Raw genomic sequence first — 10860 nt, forward strand, 5'->3', positions numbered from 1 at the left:
TATGACAAGAAATATATTGAACAAATTACTGTAAACTATGGAATTACATAATTTATACAGTTTAGAGAAGTATTCCAGTCACTGTGCAGCGGGAGAATGAGTACAGCGAACACTGAATAAGTCCTTGTTTTTTGATTTTGTGTTCATACAATTTACTACTGTAATGTACATTTTCTTTTTACATATGTATGAAACTTTCTTTGCGTGTGAATAAAAAATGGTTATCATTTCCTTGGTAGTGTGAGTGCAATCTGTGATGTCAAACCTTGGAGGCTACTCTTTTCTGTGGTATATTGTTGGTCCTCTGCCATAGTGACAAAACATCTAAACATTTTGTATGGCAGTACTCACACAATGCCAAAGGGATGATGCATTTTGGGGGCACTGACTATTCAGATTAGAAAGAAATGTAGTTTTGACACATGAGGGAACTGTTTTAGGGGAGATATGAGCTTTTGCAGGTGGACCATGTTGTTGTGATCAACCAACCAGGTTTATTTTGACAAAAGCACCAAGAATGATGAGAATGTCTGATCTGTGTCGAGAAATGAGCCAAAGCTATTGAGAAGGATCTTTGCCATTTTGGAGACACTGACTGTTTAAATGAGAAAGGGATTTAGATTGAAGCCTGAGTGAACAGTTTTGGAAGAGATATGAGCTTTTGCAGGTGAGCTATAGTGTTGTGCTAAACTGTAAGAGTGTTTTGCCAAATGATCTTAGAGTTTTGAGAATGTAATTTCTGTTTAAAGAAATGAGCCAAACCAATGGAGAAAAACTGTAAAGTATTCCAGTGTACAGTCATGGGATAAACCAGATAACTTTTCCAGTAAACCTTGCTTCTAAGTAAGTGGACCCACTTATTTAAAAGCGGGTCCCTTTAATTCTTAATCTATTTGTAGATTTACAAAAAAAGAAGTGCTTTAAAAATTTTATACTCAATAAGAGATGTAAGAACTCTGTGATAGGCCATTTGTTAGACCATTGAGCCTCATTGTACCAAAGCAAACACAGCATCTTACATTCCCACTAAACACAATTTAAAATATATGCTTACTTACTGCCCTGTAACTAATTTTCTGAAAAACAAATTAATGCATAGATGATGTCAATAGGTTCACGGGCACTTTTCAGAAATGATAAGGAACAAGGTCAGGGAGTACAAGTAACATTTTTACAGTTTTCAAAAAAACTTTCAGAAAAGGTGTCTATTTTAACCAGTGGAGGGCAAAATGATCCAGTACATATTTACAGAGATACAATACAGTTTAGAAAAAAAAAAATATAGCGGATGAAAAATGTTAGGCTTTCTTTCATAATAAATGGCTTGAAAATGTCATGGAAGTCATGTAAAATGCCTACTTTACCTTAAAGATGCAAATATGAGCATCCTATATGACGTAGAGGGGTCCCATTGAGAAGTCATTTAGATTAAGCCCCTCCTACCTTCAGGGCCCCTGAAGACAGTCCTGTCCTACGTTACAACTCATTATGTGCTGACTGCATGCAGTATGCAGCTCTGAGGATACATCTTGTAATAAACTAACCATTTTCTTCTACAATGATTGTTGTCATTTTATACGCACTTAAAGTCTTTTTTTTAATCAGTAATTTACTAATAAAACTAGTTCAGATATTACTTTTCCGTGCTTTAAGTTCGACTTGAAAACATTTGCATACACTTCTAGGGGTTTACTGAAAACTTACCGCAATCAGACAAGAAGTGAGCATGCGTGAAATGACAGCCTCGTGGAAGAACTGAGCTTTAAGAAGATATATAACTTCAGTACTATATATAGGGTATAGGTCTAAAAAAACCCAGACTGCAGCATAACCTCAACCGGTATGTACAGTACTCTTGTGTGCTCTGAAGTATTGTACATCCCGCAGACTGCGACGTGCTCTCGCGAGATTTCACAGTCACATGATTAACGAGGAAGTCATGGGATCTCCAGAGTGAAAGCCAGCCAGAGATAAATCAGCTGTGTTTTTCAGCCATGTTGCCGTATAATCTCTACTTGTTTTTTGTTTTCGTAGCGATATATGTTCCCTCTCTCAAGTGTGGAGACGTGGTACATCTTAGCGCTTCAGAGTCAGCGGACAAACTGGAAGCAGTCCCGTCTTTAAGCACCGCTGCAGTCAGTTCTCCCGTGTTTAAGCCCGCCGTGGACACCGTTTTCTCGTTCAGTGTGCTGTCTTCCTTCCCAGAGGACCTGGAGGTCAGTGACTACTGCAGCGACCTGCTCCACATATTCGGTCAGCGGTATGTGGCCTATGTGAACTGCTTGGTGCCCGCTGCTCGACCCGTCAAAGTATGCCAGAGCTGTTACTCTACTTATGGCAGCGTCGTGGAAATCTACAAAAACATCTCGTCAGATCAGGTATGGGCTAAAGCCATTTTCTGTGTTTTTCTTTGCTATGGAAAAATGTCTCCAGTGTTTGTGTGAAGACAGGCCTCCTGACGCACATCTGTCGTCAGACACCAGTCTTGTGATGTGATGAGTGTTTGCTGGTGACACATTTGAGGAAACAAGCTTAATCCTTGCAACATCTTTTGCTGATCTGTTGAGATGGAATGGAAACACACATGCAGCACCTGTGCAGGCAGACGGTAACTCGTGAGGTCCTTTTCAAATGCCCCTGTCTCCTCAGATGGGTCCTGGGAATGTGACCTGCAGGGACAGCCTTCTGCGCAGTGATCGGCTGATGCTGGTTTACCAGCTGTACAGCAATCTGGAAAGTCTGTGGGAAGACTCCAACTGTGCCCGTAAGTCTTCTTCAGAAGTATAAAACACAGGATTTCTGCATTTCTGTGAACTTCTAACGCACACAGAGGAATACATCTGGCCTAAAAGTGTTTGCTGTGGGTGCTTTAGTGAAAGTAAACAGCAGATATGTAGAGCTGAGAATCCTGTCATTTTCTTTTTAGTTTTTGGAGCCATGTTTGGTTGTGACTACATGATATAATCAGACAGTTATTTGGATTGCTTACAAAATATAGTTGCGAGGCTACTTGTAGATCCTCTAAGTAGTCTCGTGTGACACACATTTTGTGTCTTTCTGCTGACGTCAGTTTGTGATCTTGGTGATCACTTTTAGAGCTCTGCATGAACAAATGCCTGCTTACATTACCAAACTCTTACACCCATTTATAACGTGCAGTGTTCTGACAAATACCAGTCTGAAAACTAAAGGAAACTGCACTAACATTACACTTGTGATCTGTGGACTCTTAAAGAAACTCTTAAAGACTTATTTGTATAGACAAACTAGTGGATGTTATTGCTGTGTTTTAATAGTTGTATTTATTTGTTGAGTGTTGTTATGAAGCACTTTGTGATCCTAAATAAATACAATTTACTTACTTGCACAGTAGACTTTAACATTAATTTCTTCTACTGGCTCAATGCAAAGGCATTAGCTCATCCAAGGATCTGACCAATGAACATTCTCAGTGGAACTGGTAGTTATTTCCTCTATTAAAACTTCATGGAAAAAGTATCATAAATTCTGCGCTATGACAACCTTAAGGATCTTCAAAAGACAATTCAACACCAAAGCACCAAAATATATTTAACTGAAAAAAATAAATCAGAAAGTCTTGCTTTGTATTAAATTGTGCAGGCAATAATGAGTAGAGAAAAACAAGACACTCTACCTTTAGCTGAAGTCTGCACACGAGTTCCTGTATTTGGTTTGCAAAATTTCAAAATCTCTGGTAGCCCTTCGGGCAGGCATTCTTCAGTTTTTAGTAGCCCAAAATAAATTTAAGTAGCCCGAATAAAAAATGATTTTTTTTTTACGTTTGGTTTCCTTTACAATATTATACATTAAAGTATAATATTGTAACGTAAACAAAAATTAATCAAAAAAAATTGTTAAAATACAAATCACAACAACTGTATAAAAATTAAAACCATCAACTCAAATACTTGGTTCTAATTGAACAGAAATTTCTATGAACTTGTAAGAACTGTGTAGAACATGAATCAGTCTGTGTCAGATCCTGAATCTGAAATTTTCACTGAAGTCACGGGTAAGAAGTAAGTGGAACCAAGATCTAGGCCATTTGCTTTTTGAAGTTTGCAAAGACTGCTAAATTCTGCCAATGGTAGTTCACTCTTTGCAATATAGCACGCTGTTCTAAACAGCTTTTTCAGGAGTTCTTGTTGTGCTTGGTTTATTTGTAGTATGTTTTTTTGCAATTGGTGTTTGTTCTGGGAAAGATACTGCAGACTGGGCAATAATGCATTTCTTGCATTTCTCATGGGTTCTGATGGGGTCTTTCTTAAAATGACTGGTCCCAGTAACAAAGGCGCTTGTCGACTCAGAAATCAAATGAAACTCACAACACACCTGGCAGAACATCATGTTATTTAGCTCGTCATATTCCAGCCACAGAAATTCTTTTGTCCATGAAACCAAAAAAGCTGCGCTTTCTTTTTGCCTCATAGTCTTTAGGCTAGGTGACAAATCGTCAACATATTACGTTTTCGGCTACCCACCACGTTCCTAAATGACGACCTCAGAAAAATGAGGAAATATGAGAACCGTATGGACTCAATCTACACATGTTCGCTCTTTTCTTTCAAATAGCTTAGAAACACGCTATTTAACATCATTTAAGTCCTGTTTAAGGTGAGGAAAAAGGTTATGGTTAGGGCTAGGGATAAGGTTAGGTTTAGGGCTGGAATACAGGGCTGGAACGTTGATTACCGCGGGAGCGTCATTGCACTGGATTTCAGCCATAACCCGCCGCGTACCATAAGAACGCCGAAAGTCTCCTTTCGCGTTCCTAAGGAACGCCGCGGGACGTGACAAAACGTCGCCATGTTACGCCTCGGGAGTGAGAACGGGCTCGATTTGTCATATCTTTTCCGTTTTGTGATCGGCTTTTCTTTGGCTGCCCCTTCTTCACCCTGACCTGTCTTATTTGGCTCTGCAGAACTAAAATACCAGCGTAAATCCTGCTGCTTTTACACACGTACTTACATAATGATCAGCGATTCTTTGCGCACTCAACCTCTCACATGTTTAAGCTTGCTGCGAGAGATTTCACTTGTCGCGTTTGAATAGTAAGCTAATGAGTGATAAGACGATGTCAGAGGAATTGGTGCGCAATTAATCGTCACTCACCAGTCAGTGCTGCCGCTCTCTATACACCGTTCGCGCGATCGCAAAATGAAAGCAAAAAGCAAGCGCAAATTCAAACGCGATTTCAATATGTCACATATTGACAGTGGCTCCTCGATGCCAATGACATAATTACTCAGCTACATTGGCGAAAGAATGCAAAAGCACTGACATATATTTTCCTATGATAGCCCGACGGGCAGGGCTGAGTTAGATTTTGGTAGCCCGACTGGAAAAATCGCTAGCCCCGGGACGTCGGGCTAGCGATTTTGCGAGCCCTGGTTTGGCACGGCACCTTAGCCATCAGCTATGAAGTGTTTCCTCTTTTCTTTTCTAAAAAGACACTTAAAAAAACTTAAACAACTTCAGCAAAAACAAAAGAAAAGCAGCCAGTCTTTACAAACAAAATGCAGGTACTGGTGGATTAATATATTTATTTATTTTTTGTTTTGTCTGAATCGTGTTTTTCTGACATTTTGCATCAGACGTTGACTGCAAACTAACAAAAACTTGGTTCCAAGTGGAGGAAAATAGCTGATGTTACCATAATGCATCTAATGTTTCTGTTTCTATTCCCTGATTTGCAGAATGTGTCACTGGACACTTCGAGAGCCTGACCAATGACACACTGTACTTCATGTCTACTCTCAATCAAACTCTCACCTGCTTTGAGAAGTATCAACAGGTATTTAGTGAATTGGGCGACGATGTCTGTCTGACTCCATTGAGTTCATGTTCTGACGTTAGGCTGTTGCACTTTTCTTTAGGGGAACCACACAGAGCTGTGCAAAAACTGCAAGAGCGCCTATGGGACCCTGAATGTGCTGTACAGCCAAATGGAAAAAAACAGTACTCTGTGTATTGACATAGAGGATGCGGTATGTATGCTGGGAGTGGAGATAAGCAGACCTTTTCAAAATGGGAAAAGAGAAAGCTGCACCCTCGAGAGGAATCTCTAGACATCAGTAGAGTGTTAGCCCAAAAACTCTCACTTCACCTTTAGCTGGTGACAAAATGAAAGTGTTACCAAGAACTTTTTTGTGTCACTTCCCAAAAGTCTTACCAAACGATATGTTACACGTCAATGTTGAAGATTCATTTTCAACTTTGGACGCAGAGCCCTAAATTAGTTTTTGTTTCAGAAGCTTTCAACCGAATTTTTGGCAGATGAATACGGACGAATGGCATACAGAACTGGAAACCTAAGAGGGTCAAATTCATAGTAATGTTGTCCTGTTGCTGTAGTCAGCTGAATATTGTTATTGCCCTGTTTCAGATGAATATGACCCGCAGACTGTGGAGTAAGAATTTCAATTGTTCCTTCCCCCGGGAAGAGAATGTGCCCGTCATCGCTGTGTCCAGCTTCATGCTCTTTCTGCCCATCATCTTCTACTTGAGCAGCTTCCTTCACTCTGAACAAAAGAAACGCAAGCTCATACACCGTGAGTAACCGGCTTAATTCGCCCATTGTCAAACACAGAGATTTTTTTAACGGGGTTTTAGAGAGGGCTTGGGGTCTTTGTAGAGGGGAAAGACTTCAGTATCTCTGATACTGGGGGTTTGGCTCTGGATCATACACAATGTTTGAGGATTTGTTTTTTGTGTGTGGAAGGGCGGATTCTGGTAGCCTTGAAGTGTTTAAGGGAATTTCTCAAGACTCAAACATATTTAAGGCAGTGGCTGTGGGATGGATCTGTAGAAGAAGAACAACATAAAAACAAAGGGGTAAATGTAAAAGATGATGAGATGCAAGAATTATCCTGTGCTCAATAATAGCAGCTTGCTTAAGTTAGATTGATAAATAAGTAAAATTGCCTTTATCTTTTTTATTATTTTAATTAAATAATCATACATATTGCAGATTCTTGATATGAAACAATTGGTTTTTATTCCAGATTTAAGCGCAATAAAAACAAGAGAAACAGATAAAACACAATGAATAAAATAAAGATAAAGTAAAAGTAAAACCTAAAAAATTTTCCCACAGAGAAACCAGTCTCTTCACAGCAGATACTGGTAAGGTGGAAACATTAAGCCCCCACTGATCTCATTCTTAGAAGTACTGATATAGATTAGGTTTCATTTAATGCAGATTTAAATGAACAGACTCTTGCAGCTACAAAAACGTAATTTTATGCAACACCGCCTTGGTCTCTTAAGTAATAATCTCAGTCTCTCATTGCCTTATAAGCAACATGAAGTTTGTATAAACTTGCTTTCTTGTAGTTTGTCCGCACGTCTGCACATAGAGCAAAGTTTGCAGATTGCTTCACTCCTAAACCTGAAGAGTAGGATGCATTTAAATACATCATTAGTTATTACCTATAAATATTTTCGTCATCTGTCATTTGAGCTGTAATAAAATTTAAATTCAATTCAAATTTATGAAATCTCACATTTTTGTCCTCCTTGGAGACTTTGTACCTCACATGTTCCACACCATGAGCTGCTTGAGACCACCACTAATAGGACTAAAGACCACACAATCATCTGCATACATAATAGGGTTCACTACTATATGCTTGACAAAATCTAAAACCACCAGTTAGAGATAACGGGTATAACAATGCTGGTTTTCACCATCTGTAAACAGCAGATTAGAACCATGTGTCACAACATTTATAGATTTCTTTTTTTTTTTTTTGTATCACCAAATTAATATGTGAACATTTGTGTTAAAATGCAACATACAGTTTGTGCTTTATTTGGTGGTTTTAGTGGTTTCAGTCAGGTCGGATTAAAAACCTGCACATATAAATATCACCATATTCCTCTTGCAGAGAATCTACATTTGCACTTAAAACAGCAATAGTAACAAAAAGAATAATTTAAAACGTGATGCTTCCAGCTGATTTTAAACTGAAATTTGGAGCTAACCCGCTCCTGACCAGGATATGGGTTCAGCAAAAGTTACCATGGTGATTTAGCCAGTGTAAAACAGCCAATTTAACTGACACAGAAAACTCTTATTTTTAAGATCAACATAGCTCGCTCTCACTTCCGAGTACACCCCTGTCTACTCCTCTGAGAATGACCGATGCACAAATATTGTAAGCGACTTCCATGAATAGCAGTTGCAGCACAGCTTAGAGCTGAAGTAGCCAGTGCTTCTGATTCTTTCTTCAAAGTAATGTCCGTTTTCTCTTCACAGCCAGGAGAGCCAAATCAAACACGAGTCTGATGAACATTCAGGACAAACTGAGCTGAAGAGGATGCACCTACCTGGAATGGAGTATTGATTTTTGGGAGTAACTTTATCATCTCACTGCCTTGTGCCTGAAATTTGACCAAATCTGAAGAACTTAAGTGCAGCCTGCTCCACTGTTTTCAACAGGCTGTGATATCAAATAGTATTAAGAGGACTTGAAAGATCTGAACAATTGCAATATTTTTTTATTGCACTAAAAGGACTTTGGAAAGGTGATAACTTTTTCATCTTTCTAGTTAATTTTTTTTGGGATACCTGGAGAAAAATCCACAGTTACACCACATTTACATTCTGCTTTATTTTGTAAACTTTAACATTAGGGATTTCCATAAAACAGAAATAAGTAAATCATGTTAGTCTTTGAACTTGTAATCACGTGGTCGCTCGTGTTGCACAGTACGCTCTTAATCCACAGGCAGCACTGGCCTCTCCTTCCTTTTTAACTCGTTAACAATCTTCAGGTTGTTCACCGTATCCTGCTGTCACGGGAGTGAGTGAATGGTTGAATGCAATACGAGTGTGTGCGCGTGTCTGTGTGTGTGTGCACGCGCCTGCATGCGCTCTATTTATGGATTTAGAAATGGGTTTTCTGTCTCTAATGTATGTCCAGAAGAGAGATACAAAAAAGAAGCACTTGATGTCCATTACTGGTGATGTATCTGCTGTAAGAAGAAGAGGGGTGCACATCAGCGGGGAGGTGGAGTAAATAAAGACATAACACACATAATGGAAGAGCACTCCACAGGACCACACTGTGATGTTACCTGTTTTCTAGTTGGTGGTTTTTTTTTTATTTATTTTTTTTTCTTTCCTTCGTGGTTGCATAAAGCTTTTAATGCGCTTTGTTGTCATTTTTCCACTGATGTTTAACTTAATTTGTTAACGGGTTTCTGACTGCTCATGAAAGCGGGTTGATGAAGTTGCCGTGAAGTAATGTACACCTTAATTTTCAATGCAAGAGCTCAAATAAAGAAATTCCCATCACAGACACGGCACAGGTGGTTGTATAGCAATTTAACTACAAATCCTTAGGTATCAATGGCTGTTTAGTTTCATTTAAAGTTTTTTAATCTGCTATTTAAAGGCATTTACAGTTTTCCATCATGTGTGCATTTCATTAACTTTTTTTTTCTTCCCATTGACTACTTTTATTTTTGCTGCATGTGTGCTTTCATTGGCACTGTGACACAAGTTACATTACGCCTAATGAGTACAATGTCATGCTGTTGTTAGAGCAGTTTCTTTACACAGCAGTGGTCCTTGTTCTCAGGTTACGTGGCCTTGTGTTTCTTGCAACGCAGCTTTTCCCTCCGTCATTAGCAGCTAATCTAAACGTGGGATAAGGATACTTGGCCGAATAATCGCAGCAACACATCCGTTAAACTCCTTTGGCTTTTTGGTATTATGGAGTGGAGCCACTGCTGGCCATCGGTGGCTCAAGAGCATTATGGAGATTCTGAGTCATGTGGTCCGGTTGCGGCCAGCGGAGCAGCTAAAAAGCACGGGGAGGGGGGTATGGGTTTTGTCGTTCGTGCCCCGGAGTTTAAGAATGACAGCTTTGACTGCCGTTAAGCCTCGTAGCTTTTCGGAGGCGTACTGAGGCTGAAAGTCAAGAAATGGGCCGGAGGCTGCCACGTGAAGGAGAAGACCGATGGAAAAGCTGAACTTGTTGTGGAGTTTAGCTGAAAGATCTTGTGCTTACTACTGAAAGTGGAGAAATGTCAAGATGCAAAACAATCTGCACTTAGAAGAAGTTAATAGCCAGCTGCAGTTTGGATGCAAATGCTGGAGAATGTGGAGAACGCCACCAGATACCTGCTAATTGTTTTGGATTGTTACTATCATAGATGTCTCCAAATGCAAGTGCACCAAGCACTATGATAAAACTACATTTCACACCCAAAGCAAGGTTTAGAGGAGTAATACTAACCTATCCAGCAATTACATTTTTTACACTTATATTATCATATTTGAATATTTAAAAGTTTCACTTGTTAAAATGTCATCTTTATTAACATATTAATAGATTTAGGATTTTTGAAAATTATTTAAAAAAAAAAACTATACATACACATATAGGTTTTTATAAATATTTTACTTTAGAAAAAATATTTGGTATGCTCATGTTTAAATTTTGAATTTTAAAAACGTATTTACCAAATTGTCTTTGGTTCACAATAGTCATAAATCAATTCATAAAAAATAACTGATAATAATCAACACACATTTATAAAAATAAATACATAAAACTTACATAATCAATAACATATTAGTGTACTAAGCATAGATTAAATGAAGTCTGCAGATAAGTGTACCTCTAAACTTTAGTTTAAGTAAATGTACTGAATTCCCACCACATCCCAATCCTACTTTTTATCTTGGATCATAAAATTACTTGCAACCACTGTGTCACTGTAAATAAGACTAACGAACAAATGGCTTTCAACACTGGAAATGGAAAGTAAGTGTGCAACAATAATAAAGATCAATATAACTACAATGAATAAGTAATAACTACTTAC

The 10860-nt window shown here is 38.6% G+C and overlaps 1 protein-coding gene across 1 annotated transcript; it reads left to right on the forward strand.

Moving 5' to 3' along the window:
- Positions 1-1911: 1911 nt before the first annotated feature.
- On the forward strand, positions 1912-9324 carry ostm1 (osteoclastogenesis associated transmembrane protein 1). Its single transcript, XM_085132657.1, has 6 exons — positions 1912-2378; positions 2650-2764; positions 5718-5815; positions 5898-6008; positions 6407-6572; positions 8282-9324. Exons 1-6 carry the CDS (start codon positions 1995-1997, stop codon positions 8335-8337), a joined length of 930 nt encoding a protein of 309 aa, XP_084988783.1. The 5' UTR covers positions 1912-1994; the 3' UTR covers positions 8338-9324.
- Positions 9325-10860: the final 1536 nt, after the last annotated feature.

The sequence above is a fragment of the Neolamprologus multifasciatus genome, chromosome 15 (genome assembly GCF_963576455.1).
Source record: "Neolamprologus multifasciatus chromosome 15, fNeoMul1.2, whole genome shotgun sequence".
NCBI classification, from domain to species: domain Eukaryota; kingdom Metazoa; phylum Chordata; class Actinopteri; order Cichliformes; family Cichlidae; genus Neolamprologus; species Neolamprologus multifasciatus.

Bases quoted from the DNA above. Each gene is read 5' to 3' on its own strand.
- ostm1 (XM_085132657.1), top strand. From the start codon at position 1,995: ATGTTGCCGTATAATCTCTACTTGTTTTTTGTTTTCGTAGCGATATAT. The intron at 5,816-5,897 runs GTATTTAGTGAA...ACTTTTCTTTAG, and splicing joins GCTTTGAGAAGTATCAACAG to GGGAACCACACAGAGCTGTG. The intron at 6,573-8,281 runs GTGAGTAACCGG...TTCTCTTCACAG, and splicing joins GAAACGCAAGCTCATACACC to CCAGGAGAGCCAAATCAAAC.